Source organism: Pelodiscus sinensis, chromosome 3, assembly GCF_049634645.1.
Source record: "Pelodiscus sinensis isolate JC-2024 chromosome 3, ASM4963464v1, whole genome shotgun sequence".
NCBI lineage: Eukaryota > Metazoa > Chordata > Testudines > Trionychidae > Pelodiscus > Pelodiscus sinensis.
This window is the reverse complement of record NC_134713.1, coordinates 165,162,827-165,188,068: the sequence shown is the minus strand read 5'-3', so window position 1 is coordinate 165,188,068 and position 25,242 is coordinate 165,162,827. Positions and strand designations below refer to the sequence as shown.

Genomic DNA, 25,242 nt, shown 5'->3' with positions numbered 1-25,242 from the left:
AGATGAAAGCAGCAATTCAGCTAAGATAGCTAAGGGGAGAGATATGACAGCAAGGCAGGTTTAGGTTAGACATTAGGGAAAACCTCCTATCAGGGTGGTCAAACACTGGAATAAATTGCTGAGGGAGGTTGTGGAATCTCCATCTTTGGAGATATTTAAGAGCGGGGTAGACAAACAAATCAGGGATGATCTAGATCAGTGGTCCCCAAACTTTTGGGGCTGCCGGATGCGGAGTCACACACACGCCGCGCATCCGGGGGCGGGGCCGCGCACGTGCTGCGTGCCCGGGGGCGGAGCCACGTACCCAGGGCAGGGGCTGCCCATGCGCCTCGCACCCGGGGCCAGCAATAGCATGTGCCACGCGCCCAGGGTAGGGGCCACCCATGCGCCATGCGCCTAGGGCCGGCACCGCACATGTGCCATGCGCCCGGGGGCAGGGCCGGCCCAGATTGTTCCGCGGGCGCACTTAAATGCCCTAGCGGGCACCATGGTACCCTCAGGCACCGCTTTGGGGACCACTGATCTAGATGGTGCTTTGTCCTGCTATGAGGGCAGGGGACTGGACTTGATGAGCTCTCGAGTTCCTTTCCATTTCTAGGATTCTAGGATTCTATGAAAACAAAGTGTTACGAACCCATCTTTTTCAAACATGACAAAAGAGCTCACCCTTACTGAGGAATAAGCCCATGTAAAGCATTAAGTTTATAATTCATTTTTAACTGGAAAGTGTGGGAAAAAAGCCACTTTAAAAATGGTCCAGGACACTTCCCCACTCCACCATTCATCCACACTTGTCTTGTTGGAAGATTGGTACTATAAAATGACCATTGCACTGAGACAAGGAAGATGACATTTCAGCCCAAAATAATGCCTGAAGATCATTATAACTGAATGAAAATAATGATCCAGAATCCAATCCCATAAGCAAACATTTGTACACATCACCTGAATAATACATTGACTCCACTGGGACTAGTCATTTGTATGTTTGCAGGATTGGGCTTAAAGCGCTGGAACTTGCAAGCACAGGGCCTTCAAATGGTTGTTTTTAAACTCATGGCAACTAAGATTTAATGTACCAGAGTAACCAGGTGATTTGTGCCTAGAATTCTACAGTTCTCCAAGATTTGAGGAAGTAAACGTTTACCTCAGATTTTATTAAACTTTTCTCCAAGTGGTTTGAGGGGAGCATGCACATGCCAGAATGGAGCCTGTGACACATTTTAGCGGAGTACAGCATCTATAATCCCCCATGCAGCATCTTAGTGATGCTATCTTACATGGCAAAACCATGGGCTTCTTCTTACCCTAGTGGCTGAAGAGCCTAATGCCATTAGTGGCATTAGAATGTCTTGGCCTACTCTCTGGGATAGCTCAGTGGTTTGAGCATTGGCCTGCTAAACCCACAGTCACGAATTCTATCCTTGAGGGGGCCATTTAGGGATCTGGGGCAAATCTGTCAGGGATGGTGCATGGTCCTGCCATGAGGGCAGGGGATTGGACTCAATGACCTTTCAAGGTCCTTTCTAGTTCTGTGAGATGGACATTTTCTGTTCACAGTACTTATTTTATTTCATCCTTAGTGAATTAACTACACATAACAAACACTTCTGTTTTTTGCTATAAACATGTGCTATATATTTTTTTTTTCTCCTGCTAGAAGGTCCTGCAACTGAATTTAGTGTTTGACACTATTAGAGTTTCTCTGTATCTGTTCTCAATGTGTTTCTCACCTTCAAATCTCAGTCAATGACATATTGATCATTTCTCATTCACTCCACTTACAACACTGCCAGAATACAGTCATAACAAGGAATTATTCTCAATAACCACCTTCAATTACAAACTTTGGACATTACAGACATCTAGTATGAAACCCTTTTCAAACTGAAATAAAACACACAGTGGTATCTGAGACACACACCAAGTCTATTTCTCTCTTTCTCTCTCATGTCTGGAAGGCATCAGAAGTATACTGATCAACTTCTGCTGCTGTGGATGTTTACAGTGTCATTCATGGAGCTTGTAAGAACCTCCCTGCCCAGACACTCGTTTAGTTATCCTACAGAAATTCAACAAAGTATCTCATGTAAGTCTGCCTTTACACATTTTATGAAAAGACTACAGATTAGACATGAAGCTACATTATGAGCCAATAGCCTAAATCATTTTATTATAAAGACAAGCTGGTCTTTAATCTATGAATCCTTAAAAAGACATCTAAATAGACAAATTCTGTTTCATTTTTACAATATAAGAACTAGCAAATTAATTGTCTTCAAATTTAATAACAAGTATTATCTTTTGTAAGACTGAGTGCCAGGTTTCAGGCTAGAGAGATTGATATTGCCAACACAGAAAACTTTGAGGACAGCAATTTATGTTGATAAACTAAAAATATTGAAACACCTCGTGGAACGCTCAATTCAATACTGTATAGTTTTAAATAATTACTACATATGTATTAAATACATTTTTATGCATAGAATAATTAACTACCTAACTTTGTGCAAGGCTTTTCAACAATTCTTTGTTGAAGGCATTATACAGGTACTTCAAGTTTTTTAGACTGATTTTCTGAGCTTTCTAGAATAAACTGTTGCAATTTACTCACATATTTATGTTTTTTTCAGTGAATGCCTTCCAAAGCTCTAACCATCATTCCAACCAATCCCATGAGATCTGACTGACATACTTCTGTTGTGCTAAACAGTAAGCACTATCACTAAGAAATCTTCACTTGCAATATTTTGTAGACATTGTAGATACTTTCAGCAGTTCTGCAGAAAAGGACCATGGGATTATAGTAAATGAGAAGCTGAATGTGTCAACAGTGCATCTTTGTTGCCAAGAATGCTAACAGCATATTGGGCTGCATTATTAGGAGAACTGCCAGCAGATCAAAGGAAGTGATTATTTCCCTCTACTCGGCACTGATGAGACCACATCTGGAGTACCGCATCCAGCTTTTGGCCCCCCACTATGGAAAGGACGTGGACAAATTTGAGAGTCAACAAAAATAATTAGTGGGCTGGAGCACATGACTTCTGAGGAGAGGCTGAGGGATTTGGGCTTATTTAGTCTGCAGAAGAGAAATGTGAGGGGGGGATTTGATAGCAGCCTTCAACTACCCAAAGGGGAGCTCTAAAGAAGATGGAGCTAGGCTGTTCCCAGTGGTGATAGATGATAGAACAAGAGGAAGTGGTGTCGAGTTTTCGCGGGGGAGATCTAGATTGGATATTAGGAAAAACCTATTTCACTGGAGGGTGGTAAAGCATTGGAATGGGTTGGCATAGGGAGATTTTTATGGCCCAGCTTTGAGCAGGAGGTTGCACTAGATGACCCTCCTGAGGTCTCTAACTTTTTATGATTCTAGATAATAACCAGCAGATCAGTGATTAAATGTAACTGTGATTAAATGGGGTGGCCTTTTGGTCCCCCAAATTTGTAATCCAATATCTTTATGAAAATGGAGACTTCTTTCTGAAATAGAGCTATTTGAATGATAGTTACCCGATTTTTTTATACTGGCTTTGAGAGCAATATATTTCATTGTAACATGTATGTATAACTGCCCTTGAATGCACTGTTGTATGCTTAGTAAGATACTTGCTTACAATCTATTCTATTTTTGCAGAAATTCCAACTTTTTCCTGTGCGTTTTAAAGATCTTTGTGAAGGTCTGATGAGATTTACTTACAATAAATGTTTTTGATCTTGGCTTCATATTTTATCATTATTACCATGATTTTCTTCTCAGAAGTAAATATAAAGGAGAAGAACTATAGGAATAATGGTTTGTGGCTCTTATATCAATTGTTCTATATCCTCATCAGTTAATCCCCTGGTGATCTGGAACAGTAAGTAGTTAGGATTAGATTTAGACCGCTTTTTACTACTTCTTGTATTTATTATTTTTATGTCTGGTTCTCAGGCCTGATCTACAATTATGAGTTTAGGTGAATGTGACCACTCTGGCCAGCTGCTCTCTCAGGTACACAGGAAAAGCCTGATAAACTTTTGCATTTCATTTCCTGTTTGGCCAGTGTGGCAAGTCCAGCAGCACACCTGGCCATGAATGCCCAGGGTCGCAAACAAGACCCAGCATGGAGCATGCAGGAGATACTGAATCTGATGCTGTGTGGGGAGAAGAATCTGTGCAGGCAGAACTCTGAAGCAGCAGAATGCATGCTAATGTCTATGCCAAAATCACACAGGACATTGTGGGAAAAAAAGGTACAGCAGGGACATCCAGCAGTGCCACATGAAAATAAGAGCTCAGGCACATGTACCAGAAGACAAAGGAGGGTCAAAGCCTCAAACACCCCACTTCTATAAACAGGATTGTAGTGGGAGGGAGACTCTTCACGGATGCTCCCCAAGCGACTCTTCAGGCAACCATGGGAAACAATGAGGAAGCCATTGTAGATGAAGAGAATACTCAACAGATAAGCAAAGGATCTGATTTCACTGACAGCCTGCAGCTCCTGGCTCGGATCTGGACAAATTGCACCATAACGTGCTAGGTGTGTGCAATGCTGACATGGCAGCATGCAACTGAGTAACTTGCTGTGCTATGGCGACTTCCTGGATAACTAGGGGGAAAAGGGTGGAAAACAATTGTTTGGACACAGACTGGCTAACCTTGTGAGGAGGGCTTTAAACTAGGTTTGTCGGGGGCAGGTGAGCAAAGCCCACAGGTAAGTGCTGCATGTGCGGGACTGGGAGATGGGTTGGAAATGGGGGGGACTACAGCCTATAATGGCAAGGAGAAAGGAGGGTCAGGGAACAACAGGGAGGCAAGATCAAATCAGTATCTTAGATGCCTATATACAAATGTGAGAAGTATGGGTAATAAGCAGGAAGAACTGGAATTGCTAACCAATAAATACAACTATGATATCATTGGTATTACAGAAACCTGGTGGGATGGGACGCATGATTGGAATGTTGGTATGGAAGGGTACGGCTTGCTCAGGAAGGACAGACAGGGAAAAAAGGGAGGAGGGGTTGCCTTGTACATTAAAAATGTACACACTTGGACTGAAGTGGAGATGAACGTAGGAGATAGCTGTGTAGAGAGTCTCTGGGTTAAGCTAAAAGGGGTAAAAAACGAGGGTGATATGCTAGGAGTCTACTACAGGCCACCTAGCCAGATGGAAGAGGCAGATGAGGCCTATTTTAAACAATTAACAAAACTATCCAAAGCCCAAGATTTGGTGGTGATGGGGGACTTCAACTATCCAGACATATGTTGGGAAACTAACACAGCGAGGCACAGGCTATCCAATAAGTTTCTGGACTGCATTGGAGACAACTTTCTGTTTCAGAAGGTTGAAAAAGCTACCAGAGGAGAAGCTGTTCTGGATTTGGTTTTAACAAATAGGGAGGAACTAGTTGAGAACTTGAAAGTGGAAGACAGTATAGGGGACAGTGATCACGAAATAATAGAGTTCATGATCTTAAGGAAAGGTAGAAGGGAGACCAGCACAATTGAGGTAATGGATTTCAGGAAGGCAGATTTTGATAAGCTCAGAGAACTTGTAGGTAAGGTCCCATGGGAAGCAAGACTGAAGGGAAAAACAACTGAGGAGAGTTGGAAGTATTTCAAAGGGACGTTGTTAAGGGCCCAAAAGCAAACAATTCCGCTGTGTAGGAAAGATAGAAAATATGGCAAAAGACCAGCTTGGCTTAACAAGGAGATCTTGCACGATCTCAAAATAAAAAAGGAGTCATATAAAAAATGGAAACTAGGACAACTAACAAAGGATGAATATAGGCAAGCAACACGGGAATGCAGGGGCAAGATTAGAAAGGCAAAGGCACAAAATGAGATCAAACTAGCTACAGGCATAAAGGGAAACAAGAAGACCTTTTATAAATACATTAAAAGCAAGAGGAAGACCAAGGACAGGGTAGGCCCACTGCTTAGTGAGGAGGGAGAAGCAGTAACAGGAAACTTGGAAATGGCGGAGAAGCTCAATGACTTCTTTGTTTCGGTCTTCACCGAGAAGTCTGGAGATGTGCCTAACGTAGTGAATACAAGCAGAGAGAGGGTAAGTTTAGAAGATAGGATACACAAAGAACAAGTTAAAAATCACTTAGGAAAGTTAGATGTCAGCAAGTCACCAGGTCCTGATGAAATGCATCCCAGGATACTCAAGGAGCTGATAGAGGAGGTATCTGAGCCTTTAGCTATGATCTTTGAAAAATCATGGCAGACAGGGGAGATTCCAGAAGACTGGAAAAGGGCAAATATTGTGCCCATCTATAAAAAGGGGAATAAGAACAACCCAGGAAACTATAGACCGGTCAGTTTAACGTCTGTCCCAGGGAAGATAATGGAGCAGGTAATTAAGGAAATCGTATGCAAACACTTGGAAAGTAATAAAGTGATAGGGAATAGCCAGCATGGGTTTGTGAAGAACAAGTCATGCCAAACTAATCTGATAGCTTTCTTTGATAAGATAACGAGCCTTGTGGATAAGGGAGAAGCGGTGGATGTCATATACCTAGACTTTAGTAAGGCATTTGATACGGTCTCGCATGATATTCTTATTGATAAACGAGGCAAATATAACTTAGATAGGGCCACGATAAGGTGGGTGCATAATTGGCTGGATAACCGTAGTCAGAGAGTGGCTGTTAACGGTTCTAAATCCTGCTGGAAAGGGATAACAAGTGGAGTTCCTCAAGGGTCTGTTTTGGGACCCGTACTGTTCAATATCTTCATCAATGATGTAGATATTGGGATAGAGAGTACGCTTATTAAGTTTGCAGATGATACCAAACTGGGTGGGGTTGCGACTTCTTTGGAGGATAGGGACATCATTCAAAATGACCTTAGCAAGTTAGAGAAATGGTCAGAGGTAAACAGGATGAGGTTTAATAAAGAGAAATGCAAAGTGCTCCACTTAGGAAGGAACAATCAGTTCCATACATACAAGATGGGAAGCGACTGTCTAGGAAGGAGCATGGCGGAAAGGGATCTAGGGGTCATAGTGGACCACAAGTTGAATATGAGTCAACAGTGTGATGCTGTTGCAAAAAAAGCAAATATGATTCTAGGTTGTATCAACAGGTGTGTTGTAAGCAAAACTCGTGAAGTCATTCTGCCGCTCTACTCTGCACTAGTTAGGCCTCAGCTGGAGTACTGTGTCCAGTTCTGGGTGCCACATTTCAAGAAAGATGTGGAGAAACTGGAAAGGGTACAGAGAAGAGCGACAAGAATGATTAAAGGTCTAGAGAACATGACCTATGAAGCCAGGCTTCATGAACTGGGCTTGTTTAGTTTGGAAAAAAGAAGATTAAGGGGGGACATGATAGCGATTTTCAAATATCTAAAAGGGTGTCACAAGGAGGAAGGAGAAAATTTGTTCCTCTTGGTTTCTGAGGACAGGACAAGGAGTAATGGGCTTAAAGTGCAGCAAGGGAGGTTTAGATTGGACATTAGGAAAAAATTCCTAACTGTCAGGGTGGTCAAATATTGGAATAAATTGCCAAGGGAGGTGGTGGAATCTCCCTCTCTGGAGATATTTAAGAACAGGTTAGATAGACATCTGTCAGGGATGGTGTAGGTGGAGCTTGGTCCTGCCTTGAGGGCAGGGGGCTGGACTCGATGACCTCTTGAGGTCCCTTCCAGTCCTATGATTCTATGATTCTATGATATTGCTTTAAAGCAAGAAAGGAGGAAGGAGATAAGTGCATCATAGAAGGCTGATGACATGTACCCAGAACCATGAGCAACAATAGTAACCTAACCCAAAAATTCAAACGGGCAGCAGGCACTGTGGGATGGCTACGCACAGTGCAGCTTTTAGAGCCAAAGATAGTGGGGACATACTCCATCGACCTCATATGCCTAGTGAGGACATGCACTTTCAGCTTTGTAAAATCAGGTGCTAAAAGATATAAATGCAACCTAATTTCATATTGTAGACATGCCCTCAGATTGATGTCAACAGGACCTCTTCATTTCTAAATTAAGAGATTTTAGCAATCAATCTCTATTAAAAACTTCTTAACTAGATTTTGTTCTCCTTTCAAAAGATTCAGAGTTCTTAAAAAAATTCATACTTCCTTATACCTTGTGTGGCAGCCTGGTAGCAGGGGGTTTCAGAAGCCTAGTGAAAGGCAGGTACATGGGGAGTTGGGTATGTGGGTTTATGTTCCCTGGATAGGCTGCAGCTCAGCCAATAAGTCAGACAGGCACCTGAAGCCCATCTGGAGGCAGCCTGGAGTGAAGCCTAATTAGACCACCTGCTGCCAGTTAAGGCCTATGGACACACAATTAAAAACCTTCTCTTGGGCAAGGCAAGGGAAGAAGAAAAGGGACAGACCAGAGAAGAGGCTGACCGGAAGTCAAGCCCTGAAGTCAGCAAACTAAAGGGGCCTGTTCCAAGACGCCAGGGAGCGGTTGGGGAAGTGGCCCAGGGCGCAGCTGATATTCAGTGGGGCAAGGGCCAGGTCTCTCAGCCCCACTCAGGGCTACCACATAGAGCCCTAGGCCGGAACCCAGAGCAAGTAGGTGGGACCAGGTTCCTCCCAACCATCCTACTGGCTTGTGGGCTGCCAGCAAGGAAAGAGGGACTCTTGGACTATTGAAGGGGCTGACCTCCAAACCCTTGACTGGCCAATGGTGAACAGGGCTCTTGGAATGGGGTACCCTTGCCTCCTCGGCACTGGCAGGGACACCACGAGCCTCTGAGGCACACAAAAGACCCGCCAGGAAGCACAGGACCCAGACGCATAGACCAAAACTGGCCACAATTGCTATAAGGCCCATTCCACAACTTCAGTTAACACTCCTTTTAAAAGTTTCTATTTTAAAATTGCCAAATTAATTAATTCCAATCAAAGACAGAACTCACATCTCCCAGCTTGCCTGCTCAACCGGTGGTTTTCTGGAGTCTGTGCTGTTTTGTTTTCACTGGCCTGCTCTTCTTCAGAGGAGTGAACAGCACTATCACCTAGTTTACTCAGCAAATTTTTAAAATGACACACAACCAGGAAAGAGAAACCTCATTTTTTTTACATTGTCAGGTTCAGAGTCTAAAAGTGCCTTCTGCAATTCACTGGGATTAAATTTGTAGAGGCCTATGTGGATACTGAAATTTGGATATGCATCTGATGCACACATCTGCAATAAGTGAACTATACTCAAGCTGTCATCCACACACCACTTTTTAGAAGGATCTACACCTACACAATCACTCTATAAAGCAGCAGTTCTTAGCCAGGTGTCTATGGTCTCCTGGAGGGCTATGAGACTGATTCAGAAAGGCCATGGCCACCCAGGGGAAAGCACGGATCCCTTAGCTTCTAGCAGAGCAGAAGCCCCAAGCCCCAACTCTTCTCTCCCCTACCTTGGAGCTAAATCGCCATGTGGGACACACTGACTCAGAGCTTCAGCCTCATGGGTGGATCCTCAGAACCCAACCAGCTCCCCAACCCAATTAAATACTGCTGCTCTAGACTCCTGCATGGATCAAAAACTTGCAATCAAATCCAATTTGCAATCTGAAAAGATGGAAAACAATGGACTGTATCCATGGATTTGCAGAGTTCTAGCAATTTGGGCTCACTGCACCTCCTTTCTTCTCTGCAGGTTTATTCCACATGAAGTTCAGAACCTCACCTTAGTGCTGATTATGTCTGACATTTTAATCAAACATTATTTGACACATCTATATAGTGCAAGGAAAGTTGTAGAAAATCACTCTTTTCACCCAGAAGTGAAAGGATGGTCTCAAATATAAACCCAGCTAAAAGTGAGTATTCCTTAAAACAAGATTACAATGAAACTACTGCTAAAATTAATGCTGCCTGTTGATGTGAAGTCAGAAACCCTTTAAAGAAAGGCTGGAAGACAGTTTGGATGGGGAACATTATATAATCTGCTAAAAATTATTAATTTCTTAATTCCCCCCTACATACACACATCGTTACCATTCAAAATACTATTTATTGTGTAGGATTTTGTATGTCTATGTTAAGGCTTGACAAAAAAAAAAACCAAACAGCTAAGTGATTTAAGACAGTTTGTTTTTCAGTTCACACACTTACATCAGGGATGGGAAACCTGCCTGGATCTTGCCCCCAAGGCTCAGGGAAATCCTCCAGAGCTGGGGAGCCTGTGCTGGCACTCCAGCTCCCCATCTGCCCCTCCCGCACGCTCCCCTCCCACTGCCGCACCATGGAGCTTAGGCACACAAAATCTATTAGGTTGGACCCCTGTAGGCTCACACTTGCTTCTCACCTGTGAGCAGTCCCTGACCCAAAAGAGATTCCTCATGATGCCTGTGTGGCACAACAGCTTTGGGTCATTTTCTGGCTCCTACAGGCATCTATGTGTAGTTGCATACACGGTGTGATCAATGTTATATTATCTAACATCAAAATAATAACTTGAAAAAAGTGTAGCTTGACAGAAATACGAGTAAAATTTTGCATTTCCCCCCATCTTTCCTTTCCAATACCCTCAACTGACTTGAAAAAACTGCCTTAGTGCAGCAAGCACTAGCTTGTAAAAGGATGCAAACCAGCTGAAACATCTGACAGTGTTAAAAAGGGATTCATATCAACCATTTTACTTTAGAAGATGCTTTGCTGTTAGTTATCTTTCATGTACCTCTTTCATTGGCACATTAAAAAAGAAAACTGAGCTGAAGTAAATCAAGTCCCAAGTTCACATCTAGAGTTACAGTAGTGAGGATATCTGATGAACTAAGGACCAATCCTGGCATAATCACTGAATGCTTCTCTTAACCAAACTCATTTTATAAGTAGTTCTAATCTGTATTCTGCATCTAGACCTCAAACATCTTAATCCCCCTGCATTGCCTTGAAACCTAATTATCATAATATGAATCTGAAGGTTAGACTCTCTATAAACTTGGAGTTCTATGAAGCAGAAAAGCAATGAGAATTAAGTTGGGTGTAACATTAGAAATGTAGAGGATCAGAGAACTTAAAAGTAGCATCTGTTCAAGTCTACAGTGTATAACAGATATTCAGCAACATAAAAACACACACATCACAAAATCAAAAGGAGGAATCTGCAGTTTGTACAGACACCTATAAAATACAAATCAACTTAAATTGCTATTGAACATATTTTCTCATCAATTTTCACCATTAAGAACCAACTTCAAAGTTATGAAACTCCTATTGTACCTCAGCAGAAAATTTTAGAGAGATATTTAAAATATTAAAAGCAAAGAAATAAAATGCATTATAAATGAGCTTAACAAGACTTTATGGATTTTGCTTAACTTGCTAAAATGTAGAAGCATTTGAATGCAAATACTAGAACAGGACTACTCAACACGCAGGCTGTGGGCCGCATGCAGCCCGCAGACTGTTTGTGGCCCATGGTGTGGTTTGAGTTTACACAGGGCTCAACATGTGGTCTGCAGGTGAGATCCTTAGAACATGACCTCCACTGGGAACAAACTCCATAACAGCAAGTCAATATAATGGTCTTCTGTTGATATGTGTTTTAGCAGTTAAATTCCTGGACTGTTATTGCTCATTAAAAGTGTTGTCATATGGGTGGGAATCGGGTAAATATTGCATTTTATTAATTTTTTAATTCATGCCCGTGAAAGAAGCTATTTGCATATACATGCAAAAATATATGCAACCACACTTAAGTTGCAGCCCTTGGCATGTGCTGTCAGTATCATTGTGGCCCCCGGGGCTTCCAAAGTTGAGTAGCCCAGTACAAGTAGATAATAATAGAATTTTTTTTTGTCAAAGATAAGGTGAAATGACAAAGTGTTTAAAATCAAGGATAACAGAAACAATAAAAATGACAACGAGCCAAAGAGATAATATACAAAAAACCAAAGTATATGGGTTATATTCTTAATCTGCTGATGACGTTTCACCCACAAGTAATCTAAAGCACATGCCATAAACTAGTGTTAAACATGAGTTGAAATAATTTACTGTAAGTTCACTTCAATATAACTATGCAGGTTGAACCTTTCTAGTCCGGCACACTCTGGTCCAGCAATATCCGTGATCCAACATGTTTTTAATTAGCTGAATGTTTACTTATCATGGTTGTGACCAAGTTTCCCACAGTCCGATAAAGTTTCTTTACAGCTACCACTCCTCGTTCTCAGTATTCTGTGCTGTTATTTAGCTCTAATTTACCCCTAAATGTCTTCTAAGAGGTCAGAAGCAGTGGAAGTGGTGGTAATGCCATTAAGCATGGTTTTTATGCTTTATCTACTTATTTCCTTATGCCAATACAATATTTTTTTTTAGCAACACTAACAGAAGAGAGCTGATAAGCCTTGACTAGGCATATAGGGTGTATCACTACAGTCACACAATATTAAGCAGCATTGCAAGCACTGTTCCATTTATTAGCTTCAGAAAATAAAAATAAAAAGAGACCCACTCTCTACAATATTGACCTACTGTGGTTGGGCAAATTCTCTGGTTCACCACTGGTCAGGTCCCGAGAGTGCCAAACTAGAGAGTTTCAACATGTACAAATAATTATTTTCACCTGCAGGAATGCTTGTATTCTCATCAAGAATCCATTTAAGCAGAAATAAAAATTGTGCTTTTTAAATTTATTTTAAAAAACATGATACAGCTGTTCTACCATAGCCCATATATCGGTCAAACAGTTGTCACTTCACCGATTCCCAGAACGGACAGCAGGCCAAAGAAAACTAATCCCAGTGTTCTGCATATGCATTTCCCAAAGATATTTAATTTAACCTAAAAAGACCCATGAAATCCTGAAGTTCATCAGCTGTCATGTTAATGTTGAACACACTGTTTAATTTTTATTTTGGGTTCTGTTAAAGCAAATATACACTTATCTCAATAGAACATCTGTTTTAGGTATAACGCATTGTATCTTTGGCAAGAATTCACAATAAAACTAATAAAATAATCAAAAATATTTACTGGGTCTGGCAACAAAAGCTGATTTGTATCAAAAAACCTAAAGACCAGATATGCCGGTCTCTGGGCTCTTGTCCAGTCCTAATCTAGAGTCAATAAACACAGTTCTACAAGAGAAACTACATTAAAAAAAAAGAGAGGTCCTGCAGTTATTTAGGTTGGACTTAGGTATATGAAAGTGTGCTAGTTATAAAAATAGTGAAAAATATTTCTTTTAAATCAAAAACTGTTAAACCATGTCCAAACAGTTTTTAAAGCCACACGAAAATTTCATATGCTTCATTTCCAACTGGAATCTCAGGGATTTCATTTTGAATAAAAAACTTGCTTTTCAAAACTTGAGTATTTCAGTAAAACTATGTGCAATATATAACTGTTATTGCTGAAGGCCTGGTATTTTAATAGCTCATATTTTATTACACATATTGGTACCATTAATGTTTATAAATAGTTGATCAGAGTGGTCATAGCTATGGAAGACAAGATTGACTGGTCTCCTTCAAGATATGTTTAAAAATAAACCAAAATACCCAAATTATATCAAGATTTAGTAGAAGTGACAAGATATTTCATTCTTGTATCACCAATATAAAAACGAAGGATGAAATCCTGTCCTCACTGAAGTCAATGACAAAATTCCCATTGACTTCAATGGGATTAGGATTTCACCCAAGTTCTCGCTACACACAATTCCGAAATTAACAGTCCTTGGTGAATTCTACAATTTTACTATGCTTCAAATGCAACAACTGCAAAATTCCCCCAGGATTAAATTATTATGTATGGCTTTAAAAATAGAAGACAAGAATTTCAAAGTGTGTAAGAAAAATGCACGCCCAGCTGCAGTTATTGTACATGCAAGTAACCAGATGGATGTGTAACTGGTCATTACAGGACTGCACATAGCAGCTGGGCACAGAAGTTAGTCATTTAGCTATATATACATTTTAGTATGAAGAATTACTCACATATTTCCTTATTGTCTAACTCTCATGGTCTGAAACTGTATTACGCCAGTTTCACCCGATGAGTAGGAAATAAATCTAAGGAAAGCCATATCCCACCCCATTGGGAGAATATCATTTATCAAAGAAGCAGAATTCTGAATTGTCAGTGTATTATTGTGCATTTCAATATTTGGGATTTATGCATATCCTCATTTAGTTGTCATAACCCTGAAGTTCATGACGATTAAAATGCATATTTCCCAGCTTCTCAGAGGTTGATCGTTGAGTTTGGAGTTGGTAAATTGGAGCAAACGCCTATTGGTCCCAGATGGCTGTCTGACTCTCACAGGCTTGGCACAGCCAGGCTCCCCTATGTTCAACTCAGATTGCTTCCAAGCCAAGACCCTGATGCTAAGGTCATCTCAGCCCCTCAGAGCCTGGTCTAAGGGGCACAGCGCCAGACCCATTTTCTCAGGAGGGCTAGATGAAGACAGACCATGGCCAGCCTGCACACCCCATTTCAGGCCAAGTTGGCCCAATGTAACCCCGCCCCCTCCTCATTCCCCACCACCTCATGCGCTGGACCGCATGAGAACCAGCTACTGATGTCAAACCATTTGGAGTCCCAGAACTCACCTTTTACTGGTTGGTGGCAGGAAGGGGCGGCACCTGTTGATGTGCCTGAACTATAAATACCGGTAACTGCAGCCCTTATTCCCCTTTTCCTCTCTCGGTTGGTGTGGGAGTTAAGCATGGCAGAGGACAGGCCCCCATCCACTTCAGGAGATGGGAGTGGGTCATCTCCGTGGATCCCATGAGGAGAAGTGAGGGTTGGAGTGTCCAGGTGGGACTTGGGGTGGCCCATTCACCCTGGCAGCGGGGAGGGGGATCAAGGTGGACCCGAGGTGTCCCGCCCAGGGTGGGAAGCAGCCACAATGGGGAAAGTCCAACCTGCCAGTGCTGGCTGTCATGATGATTCTCCTTACATGTGTTAGAACTTCTGACGTGGATGAAGTGAAGCTGAGTCTGAGCCCTTGGCACTGGGTCCCGCAGGCCGCTTCGCCCAGATCCTCTTCTCACTGTGCAGGCTGAGCCTGACTCTGGGCCCCATGCACTAAGGCTGAAAACCTCAAGGGGTGTCTGTTCCTCGCAGGCACCACCGGAGACAGCCAGAGCCCTGCTGCAGTCACTTGAGAGCTCCGCCCAGAGCAGCCCCAGCACCTGCTGACCTGTGCTTTTGAACGCTCTTCCCCCATTTACTAGAACAGCAGCAAAATGTCTGAGCTGGTTTCCTTGCTGAGCTGCATGGCAGTGCCTTTGAGCAGGTACAGTCTCTCTCTAATGGCTTCGCCAACTAAGCAGCACAGCAAGAGGAAAAGCTTCTTCATAACCGGTGCTGCATGGCTAAAGCCCGAGCAGCGCTTTTAAGAGTGAGGAACAAGTTGGTATCAGGGCAATGCTGAGAGCTCAATTGAAGACCATGATTAAACTGAAGGGGAGGGGGGAATGGTCTAATGAGTAAGGCATCAGCCTCCAGAGCCTGGAACTGTGGAGTCAGTCAGTCAGTCTCTCTCTTGTGTGTGGGGAGCAGGATCTGGTGAGTTGAGAAAGCCCCAAGGGGAACAGGAGAGCACATGCACACTGCATAGAGGTTTTCCCCCTGCTCCCACTGGCCAAATGGGATGGCTTCCCCATCCCTCTCATGCCCAGACTCCATACCCCATCCCACTCACACACATTCCCCATCCCATCAAGACCCTAACCAGTTCCTGCACCCTCCCTCCTGGCCAGACATCCCTATTCCACCTCTGCACTCAGCAGGACTACCTGTCACCATGGGCCCCAGGGCAAGATGGGGGGGATGCGGCTCCACATCCCCAAAAGAGATAGGGTTGAGGGCAGTCAGTCCTTAACACGGCCTGGGCCACAACACTGCTTTCCCCCAGCCATCTGCTGGAACTGGAGCCAGGCCACAATGTAGTCCCAGAGCAAGCTGCCTACCCCAGGAGCAGCCAGGTAGCTGCCACCAGTTTCCCCAGGGCTAGGGCTGCAGCCAGGCTGCGCACCTGCCTTGGCCATGTGCCAGAGATGGAGCTCTGAGGAAGCTGGGGGTGGCTGCATGGCTGCTCCCAGGGCGGGCCAGGTGGCAGGCGACTTGCTCTGTGTGCAGGAGCTGGGGCCTACAAGACCACAATCGGGCAGGGTACTGTCCCCGGCCCCGATCCTGGAGCAAGCCCTGCGATCTGGCCCACATATGACTGCAGGTAGGACTAGCAGCAGCCCCCCCCACCTCCTGCTGCAACATGTGTAGGAGCAGAGGCCACGATTCAGCTGCAGTGACCCTGGTCTAGCTCCTTGTCCAGCCATTGCTGCCTGGGTACAGCAGCCCAGACCTGAGTAGATAAAGTAATCCAGTCCCAGGTAATCCTTGAGCCCAGGGCCCTTCCCACATACTCTACTTCCCACCCCCAGCACCTTGCCCTGCCTCCTGCACCCCCCCACACCCAGACATTACATCCTGGGCCCATTATACAGCCAAACTCCCGGCCCTAAGCCCCAGACTCCTGCACCCCCACATTCCCAATCCCCTGCCATAAGATTGAAAGAAGACAGCTTGAATGCGTACGTGAAGCTGGATTTGACTACTTATGATGTAAATTTCAAAGAAATGTGTAAAAAGATGCAGCAGCAGAAATCTCATTAAATAAAGTCTCTGAGTACATTGTATCATTTATGCTATTATTACTCATCATGTCAATTAATAATATTAAGTTGTATATTTTCAGTCACATAAATGGGCATTCTTATATGGCTCTTTGTTGACTGCTTGCTCTGAATTTTGATGTAGTTTGGCTCTTTGGTTTGAAAAAGTTGCCAATCCCTGGTTTAACCCTTTCTGCAGATCATTTATGAGTATGTTGAGTAAGACTGGTCCCAGTACAGACCCATGAGCGACACCACTAGTTACCTGTCTCCATTCTGAAAACTGACTATTTATTCCTGCCGTTTGTTACCTGTCTTTTAACCAGTTACCAATCCATGAAAGGACCTTCCCTCCTTCTTATCCTATGACAGCTCACTGTGTTTAAAAACCTTCAGTGAGGGACTTTGTCAAAGGCTTTCTGGAAATATAAGTATGCTACATCCACTGGATCCCCCTTATCCATGTGCTTGTTGACCCCCTCAAAGAATTCTTGTAGATCGGTGAGGCATGATTTCCCTTTACAGAAACCTTATTTATTTTCCCTGAAACAAATTATATTTATCTATGTCTGACAATTCTGTTCTTTACTACAGTTTCAATCCATTTGCCTTGTACAGATGTTAGACTTACTTGCTAGTAATTGTCAGGGTCACCTAGAGAGCCCATTAAATAAATTGGCATCACATTAGCTATCTTCCAGCTATTTGGTGCTAGGGACATAAAAACTAGTTTAATCAGTTAACCAATTAAATGTTATGTTTAAGTGGTTCACATCTTAAACAGGGATACACAGGGAGGCTGCTACCAGCCTTGCTGAAAAGGCCTCCCCGCCTGTCATGGCTCAGCTGAAGCACTATCCCCCCGCCCCCATCATGGGCAGGGGCTGCTCCATACATGCTGGAGCACCCCCATCCATGGCACGCTACTCCAATTCCTGTCAGTTAACAGTAACAGGTAGTCATCACCCAGTAAGAAGGGAGGAACAAAAATGGGTGCTTTTTATTTTCAAAGCAAACACTTAATCCAGGATTTTAAAATAATCCTTTGAGATGATTTAAGTTAAATAATAGGGGATAGACCAGTTTCTCTCAACCAGTGGTATGAGTATCTTTAGGGGTACTCAAGAGGAGTCTGGATGGTACATTAACACAACTGAAATTTGGAGAAAACTGAATTTTTGTTTTAAGTTTTACAGTGCTTTATTATTTTTGTACTTTTTACATCCAAAAATTTCATCGTCCACCTGGCTACGATTAAGTTGTTTAAACAAATGTGTTGCAATGGTAGAAAAAAATGTTGTGTCTCAAAACTGTAGGTACTGGGGGCACTTATAATTTTTTTTAAGGGGTACATTATAAAAAAAAAGGTTGAGAAACACTGGGATAGAGGACCAAGTGGCCTCCTTCCTATATTTCCTGTAGGAAAACCAAGTGTCTCTATCCTCTGTCGAGAGAAAGCCAGGCAGAAGACAGACTTACCATTCACAACAAAATCTAAATAGATGTTTTTCAAACCATTCCATTGGTCTGAAATTTAATGGTCAAAAATTTTGTTTTGGGCTAAGTGACTCCATCATTGCTGTGCATTAACAAAGGATTTTTTCAGGCAACCTAATACCCAAAGGACAAGCAAGGTTTCAGTCTGCACATCCTAAACTCAAAACTCAGCTCATCTGAAGAAGTGGGCTATGCCCACCAAAGCTCATGTTTTGTTAGTCTATAAAGTGCTACATGTTTCTACATGTTTTGTTAGTCTATAAAGTGCTACCAGACCAGTTTTTGTTTTTTTAAGAGAAATGATAGTTAGTATTTAAATTTGCATTCCAATGGCCTAGCCAAGCAATCAGCAACCTACAGTAGTAAAACACACAGTATATGGAAAGTAGGCCCTCAGCTGCAAGCTGAATTCTTTGGACTGGCAAGAGTTGGTGCCTGCTATGGAGGCAGCACATTTATCCCCAAGGAGAGGGAGTACACTGAATGATGCTGTAGTGAACTTCGCCAGCCAACCCATGACTGGATACTTACATACCCCCAAAGGGAACGAAGTCAACTTCTCTACAGCCAGAAGGGTGGGCCACACCCAATGCAATAAGGACAAAAGATGGAGAGAAGAACTAACTTTAAAATACATTTAAAAGCACCCAATGAAATTAAAACGTGCTGACGACAAAAACAAAACGTCAAGCAAAGGAAGCCATCTTACCAATATACAACATCCAGTGGTGCAAAGTACTTTTTCATAATTAAGTCAGCAAAGTAAGCCTCAGTCTCCCTGCAGGCAGTCCCATTTCCAATCACAACAGTGCTGCAGCTTTAAAGGAGATAAAGGACAAACATTCAGTTTTCCTACAGAGTTATGATTGTATAACTAATTTTATATAATAGGTAGAGGCTGTACTTCCATACTCAGGAAAGTATCTACAGGCTTCTGAGATCAGCACCCTCGCACAAACCCAGGCTGATCTGCCAAGAGTTAAGCTGCACGATACACACACTGTGGCATATTACAAAAATGTGTCTTGCTTCAGTAGTTACAAAATAGCTAGTACCCTGCAATGGAGAATTCCATCCCCTTAGTTGCAGGTACAACAGCAAAGCAACTTAAGTGGCTACAGCAGTACAACTTGGTTTGCAGGGCGGGTGGGGGCGGCTATCTGAAGGTTTCAATGCCTTGTGATGTTACAAGTGGTGAGAATGATAATTTTTACATATCTGTTACACAACTAACTACAGGAAATTCAAGAGCAGTAGTACATGACTCTCCTGGAGTGCCTTCGTGTTAAAATCATTGTACTAGACAAGCAGGAAAATCCTTCCCCGTGCAAAATGGCTTCTACTCAATTAAACAGAAGCTAACATTAAAAAACAAAAAAACTCAATAGCACTGGATATAATGTACTCCAAAGTAAGGACCAGAACTACAAATAATCCCATACTATCAACAGGTAAGCATGATGTTTAACATCTTCATTCTAATCCCTACTGAACAACATCCCACTTCGCAAAACTATCCCGAGTTTAATATAAGTGGCAATAGCTATTTAGACTAGCATGGGTGCTGCACATTAGGAATGAGATCCATCAGCACACCTTTGCAAGTATATTTCCACAGCATTTAATTTATAAACAAATTATATTCACTGCTTGATTTCATAAGCATCAAATATATACATGAGTTTCAAACATTAATATAAACTGGGCAACCTTCAGCGCTCAGCCATGAAAACAGAAATTCCACTGAAGTCACAAGGCATCCTATGGCATATCCAATTCATATATAATGCAGATATTTATCACATTTATATTTTAATGACAGCTTCATCATCATACTTGTAATGAAGAAGTAATCTCCTTATCTTCTCAGCTTCACGGAATCCTTGCCCAGAATGCAAGTAGACAATATCGGTATGGAGTATCTGACCTTGAACGAGAAAAGGCAAAGCTATTCAGTAGGAAAAAGAAAAATCTAAACTGTATATTCTGCTGAATTACCTAGGTCAAGTTCTGATCCACAAGAAAAACATTTCAATAATTATTCACCATTTTCTTGTACACTATGTATAACTTGGTTCACTGCCAGCATAAAATGAGCAGATAGACTTTGCATAGTTCCTAGTAAACATATCCACATGTAGGCTTGCCAGATGCTTTCACCAAAAATCCCGAACATGGCAGGAAAAAAAAAGGTTGCTGCACCTTTAAGAATCCTTGGGTTCCTTGCTTTCCCCCCACCCACGCAGATGTGGCAGGGAAACAATGTCCCTGCCAGCCAGTCAGCCAAGAAAAACAGAAAATACCAGACATTTTACATGTCCGGTATTTTCTGGGGGGTTTTACCGGACAGAAGCAGAAATAACAGACTGTCCAGGCAAAAACCAGACACCTGGCAATCCTATCCATATGTCCACCAGCACCAACCAACATCACTGCTTGTATTTAGCAAATACACTTTATTTTGTGATCAGAAAAACTGTTTAATTGTGGCTTTACTGCCATAATCTGGGAACCTGTAACTGCAGCAGTCAGCTCCCCAGGAGCCAGTGTATGTTGGGAGCCAGCTTAAAAGCCAGCACATACTGGTTCCCACCTGCCAGCACTGCTCTTAAGGAGCCAGCTGCTGCCTCTGATATAGAGACAGCAGCACAGGACTGCAGACAGCTCCCTGGAAGGCACCGAGTGCTGGGAGCCCGGAAATGTCTGTAATGGGAACATTGTTAAGAAAGGCCCATGATATGGAAACGGCTCTGGTTGAGTTTGTGAAAATTGTATGAGAAGCCAGAACATTGTCAGTTGCATAATTAGATACCGTGACAGAGCTCCTCCTTAACCTTGGTGGGTCCTGCACTTTCAGATGGATTACCTGCCTCAAAGGCTCATAGCAGCCCTCTATTTAGACACCAACTTCCTGTTTGTCAAGCTAATCTCATCATTGGCCAGTATGGAGAAAAGAGGAGAAACCAAACTTCATAGTCTTTGCAGCCCCACCCAGTGGTACAGGGTAAGACAAACGCTTGTACCAAAACCAGTCTCTTTCCAGTACTGAAATGGGGAGCTGGGGGAGGAGGGGAACCTGGGCCCACCCTCTACTACAGGTTCCAGCCCAGGAACCCTGTAATAACAGCTATCTATAATGTTTTTGGTTACAGCTGCATGGCAGCTACGAATTCCTGAGCCTTTTCCCCCATAGCCTTCCCCAACACCAGAGGTTCTTCCTCCTGGTATCTGCTTGCACTTTCTTCTCCCAGTACTTGGTGAATTAGAGGAAGGAACAGTGTAAGTCCCATTTGATGACAAGGGCCTCCCCGCAGCAAATGACATCCCAGTCCCTCTCAAGAGCAGTATGTTGAACACTACAAGTTGGCAGTATTCAGCATGTGGGAGTCAAGTTTCCATTTGTGGTTTTGGTATGATTGTCTGCAGAGGCAGACCACAACAATATTTTGCTATCCAGGTAAGTATATTGTTGAAATGTCTATGTGGTTGGCTATGCACTTTTACCAGAGGAGTCTGGCTTCTGTGCACAGTGGGTAGACCATGCTCTGCCCTCAAGATTTATTTAGAACATACATGCTACGTTGTCTGTGAGGACCTTGACAACTTTGTGGCAAAGAAATAGGAGAAAAAGTGTTTGCTTGCTTGGTATCACCTCTCAAAGCTCTAGAAAGTTGATGTGCAATGACATTTCTGCTGTTGACCATTGACCCTGGATCATATGTAGAAGGTTTGTTCTGGCCTCTATACAGCTAAGATGAGCCACAATAAATTCTAGCTGTTGGGTTGTGGCACAATGAGATTTGTGGTAATTTATCTGGAAACCAATGGTAGTAAAACTGGAATTATAGTAGCAATGTCACCATTTTGAAGTGTTGATATCATAGAAATTTGTTGAGCTGGCACAGGCCCAGTATTGTCTCCAAATCCTGCTTTTCTTTAGTGTGAGAAAGTAGCAGGAATAGAACTCCATTTCCCTATGTTGAACTGGTATTCCTCTATTGCACCTACTATTAATAGGTGAGCTATCTCCTGTTGTAAGAAGGTCATGTGGGAAGAGTCTCTGAAGACGTATGAAGAGTAGGGATGGGTAAGTGGGGTAGAATTAAAAGGGATAGGATATCCTTTGTGGACTATTTCTAGGACCCATCTGTCTGTGAGGATATTTCACCAGAAGTGGCATTAGGACTATGGGAGAGGTGTTGAATCCATAAACAATGTTTCAAAATGACAGTCATGAGGCTGATGACTGGGATGAGGATGTCTGGTCTGGAGTCTGTCACCGTCAGGTTGTCTTTGTCTATGAGGTTGGTCACAGAAGCACTGGGTGTGTGAATATGGTGCCAGGCTGAAACATAGCCTGTAGAAGAGGCCTTGTTTTTATTTTGCTTGTAGAACATATACGTCCAGTATTTTTAGGGTTGACCTTAAGTGTATGCAAGAGGCATGGGTGGAAACAATTTATGCAAACAATTTCTGTCCCTCAAAAGAGAGGTCCTCAACCGTGTTTCATATCTCTTTAAGGAAGCCGGAGAGATGGAGCCAGAAGGTGCAGAGCAATACAACATCCGTGGCAAAGGATTGTGCAGCTATATCTGGAGATTCAAGGGATGCCTGCAATGCTCTCTTTGCTATAAGCCAGACCTCTGCAATGTTTGCCTTGTATTGTTCATGCACGTCATCTGGCAATTATTCAATAAAAGTCTTCATTCAAACAGATTGTAGGTGTATCATCAAAGAAAAGCGGGGGTTGGAGACCCACCCTGAACTTGTGTCAGCTGAACAACAGGTAGTGTTACTTCACAATGAACAATTGGAGTGAAGCTGATTAATAGGACTTTTGTCCCAAAATGTCCAGTCATTTCCAAATACTATTATATGGCATGGATTTAAAATGTGTCTGTTGGCCCCTGTGATGTCCTGCCTCCATGCCTAAAGACTTTGGAGTTGGATGGGTGAGGAGAAACTCTTCCTTCTTAGCTTGTACATAATATTTTCTATCCACCCATCTTGAGGAAGGTGCAATCGTGGCAGGGATCTGTCATAGTACCTTTGCTGGGTCCATGATTACTTCATGTACTGGTTAAAGCAATCTTGATCAATGGAGATATGTGGAGTATCTCAGTCAGCTTATGCTCAACTAAGGAAATGTCGAAAGTCCACATTTGAAGAGATCTTGAAATAACTTAAAGGCATCAAAGTAAAGGGTGGCAGGGGCACTGTGGCCTTATCCAAGGAGAAAGATATGTGAGAAGCCAGTATGACATCTCCTTCAGGGACATCCTTCAGTTCATGTAGGTCTTCCTGTGATTACAACTGTGGTGGTGAAGATGTGAAAGAGGTTAGATAGTGGGAGGAGTTGTGGTCTTGTATAGAACCTGGGTTTGAGCTCTATCATGTGCCCAGGGATCCCAATATGACCAAGTAGGCAGCATCAGTATCAGTGGAGGAATCCATGGGAACGATTGCTAAGGTTGAGCTGATACAAATTTGTTGATGAAGCTGTTTAGGGGAGGAGTGAGGTCAAGTGTGAATTGTCATCTCTTCCTCCTTTGTCACCTGTGGAGAACAGTGGAGCAGAACTGACTGGTGGTGTTACCAGACTGGGTCCTAGGTGGACTGAGGGCGTCATCAGTTCCAAAAGTGATGTTCCAGATATCAATGTTAATGTTAACGCAGTGTCTGTGGTTAGCAGTCGTGATAACCGTGAAGATCAGAACTGGGGCATGCACATAGGTTTGCACCACCAATACCAAAGATACTTGGGGATGCTGCTTTAGAAGAGTCTAGTGCCATGAGCTGGCAGTTTCCTGGCTCGCACAGTGGAGCTAGGGTCTAGCAACCCTGTCCCCTTTACCACTCAGGACATCTGAGTAACAGATGTTTCCAGTGCCTCTGAGGCCGAGGTAATCAGTGTGCCAGTACTGGGGCTGATTTTTTTCCTGGGGAAAGCCTTTTTTTTTTTTTAGGTTGTTCTCTCTGAGACAACGCCTGACACCCATGTTTGGTAGGCTGTTAAGCCAAAGGAGCCTTTAGGACAGGTAGGTATGATCCCTGGTCAGAAGTCACTGCGGGAGATGTGTGACACGACATAGACCTAGTCTCACGATTGGAGGATGATCTGCGAAGTCTGAGTTGTAGGTTTTTGGCTTTGAGAGATCTGGCAGAGTTTCTCGCAGCATATACAATTTTGTGGTACATGTGTCTCTCCCAAGCAACAGATGCACTGTGCATGTCCATCAGAAATTGGGATTGACAGTCTGCAAGTAAGGTAGCATTTGAATCCCGGGGAGTCTGGCATGTTGTTTGTGGTTGGCTCCAAATGGAGTCACTCTGAGGGGCAATGGATTCAAGTAAAAAAAAAATTTAAAGAAGATAACTAAGGAAAAATGGAAGGGGAAAAAACGGGGTAGAAAAACAGTGAACTTACCTAAAGGTTAGTCAGGAAGTAGAAGTCTCAGTGGTACTGTGTTCTGACCAAAGCAGAAGGAAGTAGATAAAGAACTGAGGGGTGGTTCATCGCTCACACCAGCATAAAGTGGGTACCATACATGTGCAACCAGCAGAGTACTATTGCTACAAGTTTCCAACTATAAGTGTAAAGCGCCGATACATCTTATGTAGAGCGCCCACAGTGACAATCCTCAAAGAAGAAGGCTGGAGTTTTGTTTGCTTCTTTCAAGGTTGTGGGCTTTTGTTTTTTAAGACAAATATTCTAAAGTGTCAGTTGGACACACTGAGAAGAGATATGGATTTGCTATGGTCAAAGATAGAAAAGTCGCTGAATTGCTTGCCATTTTCAATATATTTCAACCATTGAATACATAACCAGTGTCAAAGGGATATGGAAAAGATGACTAAATAAATTCACAAAAAGGTAGATTTTCTATAGGAATGTTTTTCTGTCCTTCAGAGAAATACAAACATTACAAGAGAAAAGGGCAATGGGTAACATTTTATTAAGAATAAGTCACTTACAACCCTAAATCCCATTGACTTGCTCTAAGTTTTAGGCTAGGTCCATACTACAACTTATGGCGGCAAAACTTATGGTTGTGCATAGTCCATTCCCATGAGTGACGTAAGTTAGACCAGCACAAGAGCATGTCTTCAATTGCCACACAGGAGATCGCTGTTCTGGCATTTGATTTAGCGGGTCTAGTATAGA

At 42.9% G+C, this 25,242-nt stretch overlaps 1 protein-coding gene and 2 non-coding genes across 6 annotated transcripts in view; 2 read left to right on the top strand and 1 right to left on the bottom strand.

Moving 5' to 3' along the window:
- Positions 1–25,242, bottom strand: part of SRBD1 (S1 RNA binding domain 1) — a 236,501-nt gene that overhangs the window by 138,206 nt on the left and 73,053 nt on the right. For all 4 annotated transcript variants that reach the window (XM_075925416.1, XM_075925414.1, XM_075925415.1 and 1 more), the window contains 2 exons: positions 19,914–20,004; positions 18,787–18,894 (listed from right to left, as the gene is read on the bottom strand). In XM_075925416.1, the coding sequence (XP_075781531.1) occupies positions 18,787–18,894; positions 19,914–20,004 (199 nt within the window). The remainder of the gene's footprint in view (positions 1–18,786; positions 18,895–19,913; positions 20,005–25,242) is intronic.
- On the top strand, positions 14,844–14,909 carry LOC112546196 (small nucleolar RNA SNORD104). Its single transcript, XR_003089837.1, has one exon. It is a non-coding gene; the product is annotated as a small nucleolar RNA SNORD104 (small nucleolar RNA).
- LOC112546197 (small nucleolar RNA SNORA76) lies at positions 15,186–15,320 on the top strand. The gene has a single exon (XR_003089838.1). It is a non-coding gene; the product is annotated as a small nucleolar RNA SNORA76 (small nucleolar RNA).